This window comes from Apostichopus japonicus, chromosome 8 (genome assembly GCF_037975245.1).
Source record: "Apostichopus japonicus isolate 1M-3 chromosome 8, ASM3797524v1, whole genome shotgun sequence".
Classification (NCBI taxonomy): domain Eukaryota; kingdom Metazoa; phylum Echinodermata; class Holothuroidea; order Aspidochirotida; family Stichopodidae; genus Apostichopus; species Apostichopus japonicus.
In genome coordinates this window covers 16,345,356-16,366,231 of record NC_092568.1, presented here as the reverse complement: position 1 = coordinate 16,366,231, position 20,876 = coordinate 16,345,356, and the positions used below count along the sequence as shown (strand labels likewise).

General features: G+C 36.6%; 1 protein-coding gene across 1 annotated transcript in view; it reads right to left on the bottom strand.

Moving 5' to 3' along the window:
• LOC139970731 (MAPK/MAK/MRK overlapping kinase-like) overlaps positions 1-13,195 on the bottom strand; it is a 34,878-nt gene extending 21,683 nt beyond the window's left edge. The window contains exons 1-5 of the mRNA XM_071976681.1: positions 12,455-13,195; positions 11,611-11,725; positions 8,212-8,301; positions 7,151-7,221; positions 763-841 (exon numbers count right to left, since the gene is read on the bottom strand). Coding sequence (XP_071832782.1) covers positions 763-841; positions 7,151-7,221; positions 8,212-8,301; positions 11,611-11,725; positions 12,455-12,461 — 362 coding nt within the window. The 5' untranslated portion in view covers positions 12,462-13,195. The remainder of the gene's footprint in view (positions 1-762; positions 842-7,150; positions 7,222-8,211; positions 8,302-11,610; positions 11,726-12,454) is intronic.
• Between the last annotated feature and the right edge of the window lie 7,681 nt (positions 13,196-20,876).

Genomic DNA, 20,876 nt, shown 5'->3' with positions numbered 1-20,876 from the left:
CCTTTTCTCAGAACCTCAGGGCTCTAAAATTGAAGTTTTTTGTGATACCAGATAAATTACTTCCTGCCCCCCCCCCCCCTCTCCACACTTCCATTCCTTGCTTTGTTTGTTCTTTTATTCTTGTTTTTTTGTGCTAAAAATTGTTAACTATATCTCTTACATTTCGAAACAAACAAATATTAATGACAAGTTAGGTCCTCTGTCAACTGTAAATGACAAAACAAAGGTCACTTTAACTGTTAGTGTTACTGGAAAAAACTATTGTAGTTCAATGCAAACATCACTATTTTTTTTTTAATCATTACTGATGATATTTTTTTTCTGATAAATTGAAAATTAAATTCAATGAAACACCTGATTAAAAGGGTATTCTGGTGGCTTAAGTTGATTGCTTACCAAAGTTGATGAATTATTTTTTAAATCTATTTTTAAAACCACATCCTCATAGTATTTTGTATATCGTTAAAATATGAATTTTCAAAATTTTGTCTTATTTTGTAAATGGCATCTGGCTACAGCAGAATGTCGTCAGAGCACTTCAGCTAAAAATGCCTTTGTTTTTCATTAGAATTTGTCAATTATTATCCAAAATAGGAAAAGAATATTTTTAACAAAAATGATACATTTTGATGAAATAATAAGAACAAAGTAATTTGACAGCTTCGCATACGTTCCAAATGTAACAGATTTAACCAGAAATACTAATTTAAATTCAAAAGAAGAATTATGAAATAATCCATGGAAGCAAACGTGGATTCTTACCTGTGCATGTGATCTAATGATTTTAACAGTTGGTACATGTAACTTTTCACCTTGAACTCCGGCAAATAATGTCGTCTACCTGAAAACAGAATAAGAGTCTCTAAGCATGCAAATTTGAGTAACAGAGGCAACAAACAGCAGATGGACAATGGATTCATATCATTAATAGCTAGGAATTGACTCCAACAATATTTAATACTAAAGTTAGTTATTCTGATGATTCAGTCCTTACACATGTAATCTTCCACTAAAGCAAACTAGAGCTATGAGAAGTGCCATGCATGTTGGTGGAAAGCCAGTGACTTTGATTGAAAAAAAAATACTTCATACGATTTTGGAGATTTAAATCTCTCTTATTCATCCACCTCCTCTCAACGCCCCCCCCCCCCCCCTTGTCAAAATTAATAAATCAATCAATAAAAAACTATCAAACTTTTGATGGTATCATAATAAATACAGAGGGCAGTATACAAGAATGATCCCATCATAGAGAAAGAAAAGTAAAAAATGCTCAGAAAGGGTTCCTTGATGAGAGAGAAGAGCAAGTGTGCAGTTAATGTGAGGAGATATTATTGGTGAGGTTTAGACTGATCAGTGAAGTACCCATTGGATTTAACAGACAAAGTGGAATCTGGAAAGGAAAACCATGAAGAAATGGTGTCAAGTTCAGGGACAGTGTATGGCAGTTGATTACACCATTGAGCCATTAACATTAATAGCTCCATGATTACACCTTAGCAATCATAAACCTGTTATTCCTTCCATCTTATACAATTTCACCTTGGTGATACTCCATGAGAACACAGTAAAATGAAGTCACTTTGTTTAACCATGAAGCTATATCTTTCATTTATAGCTCCATGGTTTAACTCTCATTCGAATTTGGTTTTGTAGGTCTATCTTATTACTGTTCATTTCTTTCCTCTCCAGTTGATTAATTTTATGTCTAGATGTTACCACTGAGCCTTGAGTAGAGGACAGATATTGAATAAGGCCAATGCGTGTTTAGCTCTTATTCAAATGAAGTATAATATAAACGCAAGATTAAAGAAATCTAATTGAGTAATATGACCTTGAATACTTCATTACACTCAATTTGTGCAGTATCAATTCACCAGTCAAAGTAATTGAGAAACAGAACACCTTCGCTACTAGTTCTACGATGACCTCCCTAAATTACCTTCTCTGTGTAGAGTACATATTCGTGTACAATTCAATTAGGTGTAAGCACATTACAAACTGGGGCATTACTAAGATTGTAAAGCGTATGAATTATTTGATATAAATGCTTCGGGCACATACAGGTAATAAACGTAGAATTCAGCTTTAAACACTCTCATAATAAATACATACAGAGTAAATGGCAAATTTTAACAGTGTTTTATATATTTCTAATGTAGAATGCCACACATGTGGATGTACTGAACAACTTAACAAAACACGAGTAGCCAGTAAATTATATAGCTGCATTCACCTTGTTATACAGTAGCACAGTGTAAGGTCATAATGACATGTTTGAAAGTGTTTCCAATTTTTTGGCTTCTGACACATCTCAAGGGGGATATAACTCAGTGTTACATTGCTGCATGTACAGTGTCTTGCTCTGCATAGAGGTTAAATAAGGCGAATGAAATCAAATCGTGAAATTTTTCCACAAATCTGATATTAGCTATTAAGAAACAACACAGACTACAACAAGTCTACAACTAGATAGGTTAGATAGTAGTCTGATATATATACAATACAAAATTACTTTGTTATAAATTTCAGTTTGGATTAACATGATCATAAATACAAAAAAATCATCATATATGATATTAAGCAAATCAGAAAGAGGTAGATATTGACAGCTGCAACAACAGTCTACAAGATGCTGGGGAGATGTAAAAAAATCAATATCCTGAGACCTACCACTATGTATTATAAATGCATTAAGTATATTATTGTGTGCACACCATTCAAGGGAATGTTGACTATTGTCAGCTCCTACAAGACCGGCAAATGGAGCATGGGTGACGAGGCTGTATATATGCTTAGTGCAGATATGACAGAATAGATGTCAGTGTAAATACTAAGTACTCACAGAAATTCACCAGTAATAACTCTTGTTCTGAAACATATATGTGCAAGATTCACCACACAGTAAAAACATCAGACTACATATATGCTAATCATTAATTTATGATTTATTTATTTATTTTTCGGGGTACAGTATGTGCAGATGACACACAGAGATGCCTAGCTTACAAAACCATGAAAATGGCAGTTTAGTCTCATACGTACATGTAAAGCATGAGTGCAATTCTACAATGAGAAAATTGCTTTCAATCTATTAAATATTACTTAACTATGAATTTAAGGCAATCTGCAAAATGATCTCCACTTTTCCCCAGCCAGCTAGAATCTTTCACTATCATGAGTGAAATCTCTTTGCATATCATGAGTTTTAAATCTACTATATTAAAATTTAGACCTCGTGGACGTCACACATCTAATTCATACTGTAAATGACAATTTTTAATTACTTTTCTATCTCATCCATCCATTCATTAGAGTTCTCAATTCAATAACGCATAATAGACCACGTTTTCATTCATCTTACATTCATTGAGCTAATGCGGAGGGAGATGGCAGAAAGTGACAAAGAGCGAAGGGATAGCATTTCGACAATTAAGCAAAAGCAATAACGGCTAGCTATTTTAACTGAGACATATACCTTATTTTGAAACCCTTTTATCCAGGAAGTTTATTACTACTCTGATCTTCCTTTCCAAGGAACAGTTACCTAGCAACATGATGTCAAAAGCAATGCAAACAATGCTCTCCAACTGATTGCTAAAATAGTGGAATTGATCATATAGCTCTTTCTTATACTTTTAAAGCACAAGTAGATAGCAGAAAATTTACAGTATGCAAACATCAACACAAAAAAAGAGCTACACCAGGGGTAATGCTCAATATAATTTTAAAATGTAACCGCTTACTAAGAAGTTTCGAAAAAAATCATCTTAATCATGAAGCTACTTTCAAAGTCCATCCATTTGCTACACCCTCCCCCCCCCTCCCACACCACAAGCTCCTTCCCTCTCAAAAAAAAGAAAATGGACAAATTTGATGAAATGATTATATTCCAAACTAAGAGCCAAACGAGATAAGGTAGCTAGGTGATGAAAACTTCTAGGAGTGGTTGAGTAATTTAAAACTCCATTTCAACTGAAGAGGTCTGTTTAATTATTACACTGAGGGAGTACCTTGTTGCTTTGGTGGCCCTGATACATCCCTGCATAATCTGCTTACTAAAGACAAACATATTTGGTTTACATTCCAATGTACAAGAAATGTACACAGATTGGAACTACTTAAATACAGTACTAACATAACATTATACATCAATTTGGCATGATACAATTAAGGCAATTGGCAGTCAAAATCCACAAGAGTGATGATGGCATTCCTTAAAATTTGGCAAGGATGTCGAACAGCAATGCGGAAGTGTGTGAATCAGTAGAGAATAAAGGAGTGCGGGAGAGGGGGGGGCGGTTGAAGCGATGGATCCAGGGGCAATTTCGAGTACAAATTGGGGGGTTATGGCATTATGGTGCAATTGTGTGAGGACATACAAAAGTATCTATCACGGATGGTATAGTATACAAAAGTTAACAGGAAATGCTAGAGCTGTGAAATACTCAAATGCCCACTCTGTAAGAACCGATTTATTAGAGATTAAATCCAAACACAGGAACTATAAATTACATCTGAAAGGTAGTTGTTCTCTGTATGAACTAGCCCTTAATTCATATTTTAAAGCTTCACCCCACCGTACTGGAAATCAAATTCACTGACGAAGAAGAAACTACAGGCTACTGAGTATGAAGACTGTACTCTTAGAGCGAACAGGAAAGTTTCTAAATATCACGATTGCTAGAACTATTCAGAACTTTTGGACTAAGTTAAAAGGGGGAGGGAGGGGGGGGGGGAGATCAATTTTACCAAAAGAAGTAGCTACATTGTTCTTGCAATCTCATGTTTTTTTTTTCAAGCAAATGGAGCATGTTTTAAAGCATTATTAGAGCAAGTTTCTTCAAACACCACAATCACTTTTAAAGATTGAATCTCAAGAACTGCTATACATGTGCAATGCATGACAATGTATGTACAGTATATATGTATTTTTTTATCCTCCTGCAAGCAGGAACTAGCAAAGAAGCCATCATTGGCTTATCAAAGCTGCAAGCTGACCGAAGTCAGTCTCTTACATTCATATAAATTTAACGTCCATGGTTATGAGTTGTCAATTGTAAACAACTCTGTAACTGGACGACATACATTAATCTTGGAGTGACTGGAACTTGGGACCTAATGATTGGAAGCAATTACTCAGTATAGGCCAATGCTAAATTATACATAGAAGATATACTTTACTAATGTACTTCTACATGCATGCCACAGTCATCCATTTATTCTTCAGCTTTCAAAATCCGATACCACAATTGTGCAGATCAAAACTGATTCAGGTTTAAACAGAAGTCACCGAAACATCATGAAAATTTCACATTCAATATCGTTTCCATGTAGGTCAGGGCGAACATAAGGTAACATGACATCTTTCAGAAGTGCAATAAATACTGCATAGTAGGAAATAGAGGAAATTGCACTTTCTTGAACAAATTCTCTTCAATACACACACACATGAACTGTTCTCAGCAAAAGATACAATCACGACAATCAATGGCGAGTCACGACGCGCAGAGGCAGCAAGGCCTTGAGGATTTCATCTTTAGATTATTTCTAATCGACCCTGAGGGTGAGCTCTTTTTACATCATAAATGCAATAAAGATCTACAACTATCAGAATAAACATCTGCCAAGGATGCATGCGATCAATACGGTACATGGTGTTTATCACAAACAATGAGCGTGCTTACTTTTAGGCCGAGAAGGAGATATTATTGGTGATGTGCGACCTTTTCGTTTTAGTCGATGAATACACAGAAGTAGTGGAGATGGCATGCAAAATCATGAAAGTGGGACATGTGCACTTTAAAGTTGTAGATCACTACATATGAACAATTCTCACTTGGTTTTTAAATTTAGGATTTTAAATAGATACATACTGTATACAAGCAAAATCTGCCCACACAAGCTACTATAAAACAGTGGCATATACTGTATTCATAAGCAAAATCTGCCCACACAATTGAGCTACTATAGATACAACAGTGGCATATCTGTCCACACAAGCTACTATACAACAGTGGCATATATATACTATATTAGTAAAATTGCCCACACAAGCTACTGTACAACAGTGGCATATACTATAAGCAAAATCTGAACACACAATTTAGCTACTATAGATACAACAGTGGCAATAAGTAAAATCTGCCCATACAAGCTACCGTACAACAGTGGCATATATACTGTATAAGAAATATCTGTCCACACAAGCTAAGTACTATACAACAGTGGCATATACACTATATTAGTAAAATCTGCCCACACAAGCTACTGTACAACAGTGGCATATACTTTTTCAGCAAAATCTGTCCACACAAGCTACTATATACATTGGCATGTACATAAGCAAAATCTGTCCACACAAGCTACTATACAACAGTGGCATACTTTATGAGTGATATCTGTCCACACAAGCTACTATACACATTGGCATGTACATAAGCAAAATCTGTCCACACAAGCTACTATACAACAGTTGCATACTTTATGAGTGATATCTGTCCACACAAGCTACTGTAAACAGTGGTATATGTACTTTACAAGTGATATCTGTCCACACAAGCTACTATACAACAGTGGCATATATACTACATAAACTGTAACATTTTCAGCACCTTACTTTCCAAGTGCCATGGCAATATTTTTCTTTGAGAAATATTCTTTTCATAAACCAGTAAATTTGTTTATTGATACCTTAATACAGTATCTGCAAATAGCTCATGGTAACATTGTCATCAACCTCATGAAAATACTTGTAGCCCAAAAAATAAGAAATTTATGGCTAAAGTAGTACTGTATTAAATCAAAGGTGTTCAATGAGAGGCCTTCTGGGAAAAGATCATTTCTGTCACAGCCTACCAGCCCCCACCAACCCCACCTCCCCCTCCATTCAAGAAAATTAACTGAAAAAAAATATTAAAACATTTATGAACAATCTTGTTTACTGTGGATAATTCTTCCTCCGTAAAGATTTAAACTGCCTCCCAAACAGTGCAGTCACCATTCCCAGCATGCCTTTGAAAACATTTAAATTATTTGAATATTAACGAACTTCCGAGCAATAACAAAACAATGACACCAATATGACAAGGGTATGGAACGACATTCAATGAAATTAATCAAGATGGGAGTAAAAAATATCTAAACTTACCTCTTATAACTTCATAAATATTCATCTCCATTAATTCACACACTAACGATAAATGTCCAGACTTCTTTTCACTGGCAAATAAAAAGCAGAGTAAATTAAGATTAAGGCATTTTTCTATCAAATTGCTAATTAAATATGTATGTGACATATTCTCACTCATATAATCATATATGTTACTCCATAAATTTAACACAGCAATATTTTTAAACATTTTCAATTTATAATTTTAATATATCTACATCACTAGGCAAAATTCATTGGAGGGACTTATGTATAAACTCAGCAGAGATGGAGAAATAAATCACATACTGTTGGATATGGATAAATTCCATTATTTCATATTATCCCAAGTTTTCCTACCGTTTATACATGAGACCTGCTGACCCATAGCTAGGAATTCTGAGTTTGCCGGGCACAAAACATTTCAGGGAGAGGGAGGTGAGGGGGGGGGTGGGAGGACAAAAATTTAAAGATGGGCACAAGACTTGTTTCATGTAGACTTGAGTATAGTTTTTGTTCTCAGTTTATGTTTTCAGGTATTCTGCCAGGTTGAGGCAAATTCAAGGTGCTCTCAAGGCCGCTTTATAGCGATCGACAACTAACTTTACAAACAAACCTCTTGTTGTCTGAAATGAAATTAGCTCAGCCCTACACTCATTGTCTTAATCATACTGCTGACTAATTAACCTTAAACAAATTAATTGCACAGACATTAGAATCTGAGAACAGTAATGAAACTGAGAGAAAAATAAACACAGGGAAGTCAAACTGGGAAAGGAAATTAAAAACCTTGAATATAAATATATATATCATGGAATCCCTAATGAGTTAATCTATCCTTCTGAAGCCCTAAAAATAAAATTCATTAAACTCTCAATGAAATCTCAATCTTATAGAACAAGAAAATAATGCCTGTTGTCACCATCTGGCAACTGCAGTAGTCCTAAAGACATTAATGTCACCTGCAATTTCTTACAAACCATTTTCCACTATACAAATGAGAGATGCCAGAGGATTAAAAAAAACGAACATTGCTTTCAAGCCTGAATACTTCCACTTACAATATAACTTCAACCAGCTGCAGTATATTAGCATGAGGGCTGAGTCTACGCATCGCCTGAATTTCTCGTAAATTATTCACCTGTTCCAAGCTGTAAACGGAATGGAGAGAGAAAAAGTAACCCCTTTTGCGTGATTTGTAAGATATAACAAATGTTGCAGATGAGATCAAATGAGAAAGGCAGCACTCTAAATAATGCAGTAAACATTGTTCAACGAAACAGATTCTGAGTAGAAAGCAAAAGAGAGTGACACTGAGTGGGATATATAAATATATATATATATATATATATATATAATATATATATTTATATACTGTATATATATATATAAAAAGATCAACACACCAGAAAAATTCCACTTCACAACCGGTTTCCTTTTGGGACTCATCACGATTTTTCTGGAGTATCTTTATTTATTTACTATATATCTGTCATACCACTTACTACACATTCATTTCTTATATATATAAATATAAATATATATCATATATATTGACACTTTATGCAATGACTTCATACAGTACTTATTGATAGGCCACTGCATAACTGTAAGTGGGGCTCTGTGATGGGGAACTTATAAGCTGTTAAATATTACATTACCAGGGATGTCATAATTGCTATGTTATTCAGAGATTTCTTATCATTGGGAGGCCAGCTACTGTAACTCAAGGCTCTGGCATTTATTAATAAGAAAGAGGGGGAAAAAGGAGACCTATTATGGTCTAGAGGCAATGCCAACCTTGCCATTCCAAAGAAGTTTAGGTGGCAAATTAACTCATTACTTTACTGGGCAGTGTAACATGACTTAAGATGTAATATACTGTACCAATTCTTTCAAAAGTTTATTGTAACATCTGGTCAAACGAACTAGATCCATTTATCCAATAGGGAGCCACTACGCACATCAGCTAAATGACCCAGAGCGGCAAATTAAATGTTGTGATTTATGACCAAAGCAAGGTATACTGAAAAGGCCAGAACAGAGTACGGGGACATGCAAGAGTATACATATCCTCATGCCTAATATTTATATCATTATAAGCAAGACTAAAATTTACCTCTCCCTTCCTTTCTCCAAAGATGAAGCACTACTGCACCAGTTATCAGTCAATCCCACAAGTTTTCATGCATTGCCACTTATTCTAAATATGCTCAACTAACAGTAAACATTGTCCAAAAATAGTGCTTATATTACTGAACAAATATTTGGATAAAAATAAAAATACAACACTAGTTTATTGGAAGGTGACGGGAAAAAGGGAGTAGTACTTAATTGACCAAATTTACTCCTCACTGTTTCAAAGGAAAAACTGCATAACAACATGTCTGAGTAAAGGACCCAACAGGACCCTAATTCACATTTTTATGAATATCTAATTACCTTTTAACCTTTTCCTTTTAACCATTGTCAGTTTTTTTTTTTTGGTAAAGGTTGAACAATATGATAGGTAAAATTGCACTGTTCTACATATAGAATTGCACTGTTCTACATATAGAATTCAAGTTAATATTCCCATCGATACAAAAGGACCATAGTTCAAGCTCTGCTTTCCAATGGGCAACAGAGCTGTTACTAGGCAACAAATGAAATTTCAAATTGTATTTGACCCACTTAAAACAGAGAGCTCTATTTTACAAGTAATCTGTTACATGCTCACTAATCAATAGCAAAATTTTACAACAAAGCAGCTGACGCAAAGAGCGTGCACTTGAAATATATTCAAATCATGTAAGAGTTTCATTGTTAGGAAACAATTTTAACTAAAAAGTGGCAAAATAAAAATAGAGGCATGGAGAGATGTGGCATTAGACGTCACAACATATAAACATTAAAATAGAAAATGAAGCTAGAGAAAATAAAAACCTTCCAGACCATACCAGGGAACAATTTATCCCATATCAATTTGCAAAATAATGCGCAAAATGGGAAATTTGATATAAAAGTGCAGAGGTGTACAGTAGGTTTTGCGTATACAGGAACAATGTCACTGTATATAAACATTAAAATAGAAAATGAAGCTAGAGAAAATAGAAACCTTCCAGACCATACCAGGGAACAATTTATCCCATATCAATTTGCAAAATGATACGCAAAATGGGAAATTTGATATATATTCAAGTGCAGAGATGTACAGTAGGTTATGCGTATACAGGAACAATGGCACTGCATAGAGACACAGTTCCAATGATTCAAAACTGGCACTCAAAATTTGATCAAAGAAATTATTATCTGTTTACAAAACTAAATGATTAAAAATAATCAATTATATACTGTATACCAATTTTGCACTGTTTTTTTTCTTTCTACAGTTACAACTGAAAATTATGGATTGTTTCTTCTGCTTGATCAACCTCTTTCTATCCTAAACTGTCAACATTAATGTTCAGAGTGTTTGATTTCTGTTTGCTTTCTTGAATATTAAAAACAGAAATTGTGATGTTAGTTGTGTCTTTTAACATTCAGTATACAAATAATTTTACTTTATACTATGGTATCTCTCAGTTCAGATATATTTGTACTGGTTGAGTGTCAAAACTTTCAAGACTTTACTATTATTGTAAGAAAAAGTTGCAATGAAAGCTGTGTACGTGTTCAGCATCTTCTGAAAACTGAGTTATCTCAAATTCACATTTAAACTTAAAAGAACACTTTGCTGATTTTTTCACTGTGTACAAAATTGAATTGACGATAAAAGATGAAGGTCCCTTGACAAGTGAAAGCATGCTCTCCATGTCTACATTCATCCCGATGCTTTTATCAATCATGTTGCACCCATGGGATGAAAACATTTGCTCATTTTAATTAGCATAAAATATATGCATTTTGTGTAAGCTGAATGTTGTTATTAAATGATAACTTTGGTTTCATTAAACTTTATAAACTCTAGGATATACCTTACACTTCTGATAAACCTCTGAGAGTGAATCAATGAAATTATCTCTTTATAAATTATAATCGTGCATGTACATGCTTGCTAATAAATATATGGGATTGCTTTACATGTCTAATTCTGCAAGAGAGAAGATCCCCACATTTCCAGTTTGGTCACAGGGACTCACTTCTCACCAAGAATACAACTTTATGTATATGTATGTTTGAACTGTACAGGTCTCACACATTCAGTATAATACAGTACTTCATGGCCAACCAATAATTGGTGGATAATCGAAATGATAGCAATTTGAGCTTAACACCGTGAACAAATTCTCCAAGAGAAACATAATTAATGTGAAATGCATACCTGGCTATGCAAGTTTTTAACAGACAAGTGTATGTGTGTGTGTGTGTTTTTTAGCTAAATGACATACAAAAAGGACTTATATTTACAAATAACTTTTACTGTAAAATGCATTAAATTTTATACAATGTACACCTGCATGTTACTTTTTGTTCATTACCTGGTATATGTCTGTTTCATTCTCTTGCAGGCATATTGAGTGCCATCCTGTATATTCTGACATTTTAGAACCTCGGAGAATGTTCCCTCTCCCTTCTTTCCTAGCATTCGATACTCTGTAGAAAATGTATAAACAAACAGTCAAGGTTAAGTATATTAAAACATGTTGAAAGGGTATTACAAATGTAATAATAGCATAGGACTGACGAAAATCATGATACGATGTTCTACAATTAACAGTTCTACTCCATTGAAACTTATCTCTGATTGATCCAGCTGCATTTACAATTGATATATAAGTCAAAAACAATCAGATTTCTGGCAGTCACCGTGTCCTCTCAATCAATCGATCTCCCTCCCACTCCCCTCATTGAATCCTCATATTGGTAGTTTCAATTATCAAGAAACAAGCAATGAAGTTAGCATAAAGCATGATGAATGTGTTATGGCAATAGTTTTCTTTGTATATCTGTCAATTACAAAGGTGTATATCAACTAAATTATGATAAGGGCAGCCTAATAAAATGTCGTATTTCTAGGCCTTTTGCCAGCATACATGATACAACTTAGGCCTAGACTAGGCCTACATATGCCTATAGCACAAAGTTCGATGACTATCCATTATCTCCACTACCCAATATGCAGCAATTATAGGAGCATTCGCCTGATCATTTGGAACATTCAATGAAATCACGGCCTAACTTTACCTCGATTGACCCTCAAAGTAAGACATAACCAGAAATATCCCAATGGCCAATTAGTGTGGGATGGTTTCGTTTCAAGTCACTTTCAGTCGATCGAATTTCTTACAAATTAATTCTAACATTCACTTCACAACAACTTACTGTGCATTTTGACCGTTCAACGATTTCCTTTCAAACGATCATATAGTACCGATGTATAAAATGTTTTTGCTTTCTCCATTCCATGAGCCGCAGGTGCTGGTTCAAATCACGATCATTCCTTTTCTTCAGTGATCAGTATAGATTGTGTCCAGTTGGTTACATGGCTTACAGAACCATTGCTAACGCATTTTTTACACGACAGGTGCAATTGAAAGTACAAACAACGATACCGTCCATCAGATATTCACTCATGTTTTCTAATAAACTTGAACGTTGAATGGAATTGAACGTCGGCGAAAAAGCTTGTAACTGAAATACGAAACTTGTGAAGCTCTGGAAAATCAAATACAGTGCAGAAGGCAATTCCGAAAATGACTGCCTACGCTTACTGCTATAGCTTATCATCAGATAGTTGCCATCTTACTCTAGTCCAAAGAAATCGACACTCGTTTAGCTTGTGATTTTCAGTTCGAGTTCATCCGACTCGTGAACTTGAAATGAAATTAAATCCACACGGTGTTATTAAGCAATTCCAAACCAGTCCTATTGCACCAAGACAGTGCTTCCCTGTCGGATTTGTGTGTTTACTTCTAACATTATTTATATCAAATCCAGTTTAACAGTAAAAACACAATGGTGTATCTACCAGGCCCTCTCATCGACCCAGCATGTGTACCAGATTTAGTTGCTAACAGCAACCGAGTACGCTAACCATGTTGAGACTTATTATACCTGTTTGTTTATGCATGTCACAGCAGTGAAAAGAGACTTGCGTTGTACACACAAACAGCTAGGAGGCATTGATAAAAAGCGATCCCGAAAACTGGACAGAGCGAATACAAAAGATATAGACAAAGTCTATAAATAATTCTGCAAAACACGACGTGTCCTTTTGTAAATGCTTTCATTGTTAAGAGACTATATATCAGTTGGTGAAATAAACCAGCTGAGCCTGTTGATAAGAAAGAGGCGGGTGTGGGGTGGGGGAGGGGGTGTCACTCACTGGCGGATCCAGGGCCTTTGTTTGGGAGGGGCCAAAGTGGCATTAGAGTGATATGGGGGAGGGGTCTAAGGGGAGGGGTCCCCTCCCCTTTGGAAAATTTTCCATAGCTGAATGCCCTCAGATGCAATTTGGTGCGACAAAAGTGTACAATGGTGATGTTAATTTACTTCTAAAAAAAATGTTTCCCAGGTGTAATTTTCTTAAATATTTATAAAACAAAGTTGGGATCACATCTTTCTCAAGAAATTTTATTTCTCATAGGTTATAAATTTCTTACAACCAGCCTGTAACTGCAAAATGGTGTTAAACTGTAAATCCTCATGCTCATACATTTACATAGCTCCCAACTCTTGAGAAGGCAAATGCTGGTCCATGCCACGAATCGCCGTCCTGGGGGAGGGGTATAAGGGGAGGGGGTGTCCCCCTCCCCTTTTGAATTTTTTGGGAATCCTGGTGATGCCTACATGTAAAATGGTGGCACTTAGAAAGGCTTTTGTCACCAAAATTTTCTGAGAAATATGCATTTTTTTGTGTGTAACATCAATAAATTGAATAGTAGGTGATAATTCATTCTTTCCCGTGGCATGAAAATGTTCGCTGCTCGCCCCAATGAAAAGAAATGTAGGCTAATTTGAGGTTCAAATGATGCTGTAAAGGAGGTTTTATACTCTATTATGCTAAATGCTAAAGAAATGATGGTTGCTAAGTCAAAATTTGATGCAAATTTTTTTATGTATACTTGACAATTACAATGCGGTTTTTTCGGACGCTTGTGCGGGTGAGCGGGTTTGGGTGTTAGAATGCGGGCCTAATTCCCGCGAATTGCGGGTCAGTTGGGAGCTCTGCATTTAATTTTAAACCAGAAAACGAAAAGGTTTAGACTAGTCTACCACTGCTATTCCTCTCGATTTTTTTAATTTCCAATCATATGATTTAGCGGATGTTCGGAAACACTTTTTGGCTCACCTTTGGGGGGGGGGCCATGGCCCCCCTTACCCCCCCCTTAGATCCGCCAGTGGTGTCACTAAGGTATGACGACTGGGGAGCTTTGAAGGGGTGATGTCAATTTGCCCAACAAAGTCTGTTTGTCGCCACAAATAGTCTGGGATTTCTCATGACGAAAACTCCTAACAAGAGCGTCATGGATGCTGACACCGCGCATATATGAACAATTGAGCATTCGTGTGGTTCATTTACTCTCATATTCCGAAAATGTTAATTTTTATGTGGATTAAGACAAATGTCAATCGAGATTAAATGTAAACACTCTCAGATGAAACGTCCCAAAGTTTCAGAGGAAAATGTCGCCGAAATTTCATAACACGTCACAAATTAATGTTGTGATGAAAACGGGCAGATGTTTTTGGATAAAATGTCGAAATTTTGAGGTTGTCGACGGATGTCAAGTGAAACTGTCGTATAATTTAATGTCGCAAGTGAACGTCACATATTTGAGGCAGAATGCAAATAGTTTAAGAAACAACGTCAACACTTTGAGATAAAGCGTCGAAATAAATCGTTCACTGTTACCCAAAAATGTTCTATTTTTACTCTAGAATACCGGCAGCCTGCGCTAACTTAATAGCCGTTTTTTTTTTAAAAAAAAAAAACGCCGTGCGACGTTTACTTACGGCTATCTAGAAATAGTGATTTCACGTCGTTATTTTCTGTTCAATGACAATTCCTCTATTGCAAAGTTTTCTCCTTTTATCGGGTTGATTTTTCTTCATAATTTTAACACTTATATTTCATTAATCTGAATACTACCGTACTTTTGCCATGAGAGGCTATAGTGATTAACGCAAAATGGTCAATTTGCGACTCTTTAATTGAAGGAAAGTAACAGTTGTATAAAATATAATTGCCCGAGCGGTAAGTGAAGCATTTTGCCTATACCAACCTTGTGTATTTGCAATAGTAAAGGGGAAACACTCTTATTTTAGCACAAACATCAACAGTTTCACGCAATAAACACATGCTGTCATAAATACAATATTTCTAACAACCTACATGATTAATTAGACACATGTGCACTTAAGCACCTTAACCACCTAACAAGAATATAACACACAAAATTTGAGTATCACCTTCACTACGGAATATGCTAATTAACAGTCCCGACATATGGTTAATGATATATACAAAACGGTAATAAAGTGTTATTGTATTTATTCACACAAAATGGGTGTCAAGTCATTGAACCCACCATTTAGACTTATTATGCAATTAATGGTGCGTTCAACTTCTGAGTCTACGAAAATAGTGAATGTTAATTTACGGTAAGTTACTGTGCCTTTACGTTCATAACGTCATGTGATTTTACAGAACTGACAGTGAACGTAAATTAAGGATGAATACACATGATATCTCACGATTCGCGTTATGTTAGCCTTGAAACACTGTGTATATCGAAACGGCGTGCCACAGTAATATTACTTAAAAATTTCTACTTTAATTTACGTTTTTTTTTTAACATTCTGGTATTTTCTAGGACAAAACGTCACATTTTCGAGATGAAAAATAAATAAAATGTCACTATTTGATATCAAACAATACAAATTTGAGGCGAAGTGTGGAAAGTTAAATCATCTTAATTTAGGGACAAAACGTAATTATATATATTGAGACTAAACTTTACAATTTCGAGGTAGGCCTAAACCATCGAAATTTCGAAAGAAGACTTCGCAATGTGATGCTAAGCGTATAACGTTTTCAATACGGAAATGGTTACATCGAACGTCATGATTTCGAGATAAAGCGTCGAATGTCGACATAAAACGCATGAGTTTGATGATAAAATGTCACATTCTCGAAATAAATCTTCAAATCATGAAATAAAATGTCAACGTTGACCGTCGAAATGCCGTGATCAAGCGTCAAAATTTCGACATTATTTCAAAAATGTCATATTTCGGAGATGAAATTTTGAGATAAATCGTTCAGGTTTCCCCAAAAGTCGTGAGTTACACGGGATAAATTTCCAACTCAAGTATAATGATTATTCTGTGATAGTATGGATAGTCACCAGACGCAATATCACAGAGACGACCGGTCCATCTCATCAGCCCTTCCCCACCCAGGGGCGGATTGGCCTGCCGGTTTACTCGGACACAGCGGCGCACCGGTTCCGAGGCGCCACAGGTTGGGCCGCTAGGTTGATTTGCCGACTTCAGTCCGCTTCCGTGGGAAATTATGCTAGTTCGTCCGAGGCCAAACCTCTTCACCCGGACGTATGGCAAGCCGTTTTAACATTTACCTCGCAATTCGACTTAAGTCGAATACATTTCACTTAAGTGGAATTCAATTTCACTTAAGCAGAATACTATTTAGCTTAAGTGGAATTCTATTTCACTTAAGTGGAAAACCATTCCACTTAAGCTTAATTGTATTTTACTTAAGCTGAATTCATCAACTTGTCACTGCATTTTACTTAAGATAAATTCTATTTCACTTAAGTGGAATTGCATTCCACTTAAGTGGAATTGTATTCCACTTAAGTGGAAATGCATTTCACTTAAGTGGAATTGTATTCTACTTAAGTGGAATACAATTCCACTTAAGTGGAATGTCCTGTCTATTTCACTTAAGTGGAATACAATTCCACTTAAGTGGAATACAATTCCACTTCAGTGAAATGTGATTGGATAGTCTATTTCACTTAAGTGGAATGTGATTGGCTAGTCTATTCCACTTAAGTGGAATGTGATTGGCTAGTACATTTACCGCCAAACTTTGCCCATGCCTTTGCGCGTCATTATAAACAACTTGCCGCGATACGTGTACGTACGTACGTGGTGTCGATATGTGCACAATGAATATCGGCTGTCCATCGGGATCCAGCTAGCACTTAACATCCGTGCAAGGTGTGTACGTATACGTACCTGACCTGGTACCTGACGAATACCATTACCAAAATAAAGCCATGGCAAATACATTTTAAGTGGTTGGAGCTACAGCCGAAAACGCATTGACAAGGGCAAAAAAACGTTTTACTTTTTGTGGATTTTGGGTTTTGGATGGAATCTTTTATTTCGTCAAAAGTTTCACTATCTAAAAAGTTACGAATTCTGCCTATGTTACTTAAACAAGATGTAAGTCGCCTCTGTTGTGCATCATACTGATTGTTCCCCTGTGCAAGTGAGGAAACAACACTTCGAATTGTGTCTCTAACAACAACAATTATTTGATCGCATTCCAGCAATGTTAGATGTGAATGATTAGCCGTAGCCATGATGTACACGTGCAACGAGGATCGACTAAATCATCATATGTGATGAGCAATTGAATGCGTTACGACGAACATTACCCTAAATTGTATTTATATGTAAGCCACATATCAACATTTCCACTTAAGTGGAATTGTATTTTATTTAAGCAGAATAGAATTCCACTTAAGTGAAATTGACGCCCAAAAGATGTTATTCCACTTAAGTGAAATTGTATTCTACTTAAGCGGAATACAATTCCACTTAAGTGGAAATGCATTCCACTTAAGTGGAATTGTATTTCACTTAAGTGGAAATGCATTCCACTTAAGTGGAATTGTATTCCACTTAAGTGAAATAGATGGGCTATTTAGCTTAAGTGGAATACAATTCCACTTAAGTGGAAATGTATTCCACTTAAGTGGAAATGTATTCCACTTAAGTGAAATACAATTCCACTTAAGTGGAATGCATTTCCACTTAAGTGAAATAGAAATGTCCATTTCTACTTAAGTGAAATTGAATTCCACTTAAGTGAAATTGAATTCCACTTAAGTGGAATACATTTCACTTAAGTGGAATTCCATTTCACTTAAGTAGAATGTATTCCACTTAAGTGAAATGTATTCGACTTAAGTCTAATTGCGAGGTAAATGTTAAAACGGCTTGCCATACGGACGCACTATATAGGCCTACTCAAAGGCCGGCAACATTGCATGGCCATGCGCATCTTACTATTAACCACTCATGCATTCACAAATTATATACTCACCCTCAATGTTTTCAATACCTGGTTTCATGTGAGGAATGAAATCGACGATGGGTAGAATGGTAGACCCCGGCGGGAAAGCATTTCATCTTTTTCCATCCCGTTATGAATATATATATATATATTATTAATAGTTATTATCACAACCTTGCGTGTAGACCTAATTATAGGCCTTATATAGCCTAACTTTATGGCTACAAATAGCATCATTTCACGTCTTATCATTTCTTATGGGAGAGGACTCCCATACCCTCTACCTTAAAGCCTCTCCCCTTCCTTTTTTAAATCCTATAGATCCGCCCCTGCAGACATTTATATTTCCCCCGACTGATACAGTATATAGGTATAGGAAGGGTTATGGAAGGGTACGGGCGGAGTAAGCATTTTCGGAGGAGCCAAGGTGGCATGGGGGAATTTCTCCTTCCCCAATCAAGCTGCTTCCCCCCCCCATCCCCCCCCCCCACCATGTTGCCCATTTCAGTTGTTTACGGTAATACAAAACTGAAACATTCTCCCTTACATCCAGATTTCCTTCCTGGGGATTTCCCTACTGGGCTTTGAAATACGGTACATTCCAATAAAATTGAAATCTCTTGGATGTCTTTCTGTGCTTACCAGTGGCGTAGCCACGGGGGGGGGGGGGGCGTGGGGGCGACAGCCCCCCCCCCCCCCATGAAAGCTTATCGCCCCCAGTCGCCCTCCCACTGGGAATTTGGATGTCGAAAAAAAATACATGTGCGAAAAATATATCATTGGTCTGAATGGTCTCGAATCTCCATGATGACCACTCATGAAACGACCCTTCGACCGCGGACCGGCAGTATGCTATAGTTGCTGAAAAACCTGACGTGACATAGCGCATAGGCCAAGAAGACATCTACAGTAGTCGCACTTTACCGAAAACGAATGTTAACGACCGTCGAATAATATAATTCCTGCTCTAATAAATACAGGCGCGACCGCCCCCCCCCCCACCCTTGAGCATATTTTTTGTACGTTTTTATGGTATCGCTAGTAATTTCAAAAAAGAAAATGTTTAGATGCAACTTGTAAGGCCTGGGAAGTGCCATTTCCAGCGATATGGGAGGCATTTTCGGCAAAAATACGCTTAGATAGTTTCCAAAGCCGAATCTACGGCTCTGGTTATTTTCCTACAGGTTCGTCCTTTCCTTGGCAAATTCCTCGCTACGCGCCTGAATAAATACTAATACAAACAGCCAATCAGGATCATGTAACCAGTGCGCATCAACTGATCAAACAAGCTAGTGAGCTATACTATATACCCTTATACTTATAGAAAGGTGGTTTCCAGGTACTGGAATGCCGAAGAAGATGTTAAAAGTAAAAAATGCTGACGTCATACAGGTTTCTCACATCATTGCTCGCGTCATTGCCTCGATACTCTGTTACATTTTCAATCGGGTTTTTACTTTTGGGACGTGCCCTGATGCTCTTAAAACCGCTAAAAAACCAAATTTTCAAGAAAGGCGACAATAGTATCGCTGAAAACTACCGGCCAATCAGTCTATCACCCTAATTATATTCAGACGCAATCTTTGATGCCAGTTTTACATATAGTTCGGTCATTTCAGTATATTACTTGCCTGAAAGCCCAGTCAATCTTTCCTTATTTTCCACGCGCAATTTGCAGATTTGTCGAAAAATGTCGATGCCGGTGTCAAATTCACAAAAGATATGTCATGATATTTCAAAGTAACTTACCAGACTGGTTTTTTTTTTCTATATCACTAGACTATTTCATGACCATATCAAGACATGGGATCTCAAAATAAAGGTTGTTGAGAAAACTTTAGAGCAGCTTACAAGGCCTGGGAAGTGTCATTTCCAACGATCTATAGGAAGCCTTTTTAGCTAAAAAATTCCAACCCAGGTGGCGCTCCGCTTAGATAGAAACAAGACGCCCTCCCAGGAAATGGTCAAGCCCCTGCAGCGCCCCCCCCCCACTGAAAAAAATCCTGGCTACGCCACTGGTGCTTACGTAAAAATAGCCCAAACAGAACATGTCTAATAGCACTGCAGCTTCAGGGGCTTGGAATATTTTCCCCGGAAATTAATTTCCTCTTCCTGACATTTGATTAGTCGTGCTTAAAAATCTCTATGAGAGAACGAGAAATATCTCAAAAACCTACAAGTTCCAAGGAATTCGTCCCCTTGACCCCACCAGGGCCTGATGTAAATTCCACTTGAATTTCACTCTATATTTCTCACATATATTGAGCTTTAAACTCGATACGAGAGAACAAGGAATATCTGAAAAGGATTGAGCTTCCTGGGGTTTCACTCCATGTACCCCCCCTCCCCCCTCCCCTTGGTCTCCTGGACCCCAGTAGAGCCCTGAGATACATTCCAGCGAAATTTAAGTGAAATTATCTCTCTGGCATGTATTTTTGCACTCCAAGAGCGCTGCAAAGGCGAACAAGTAGG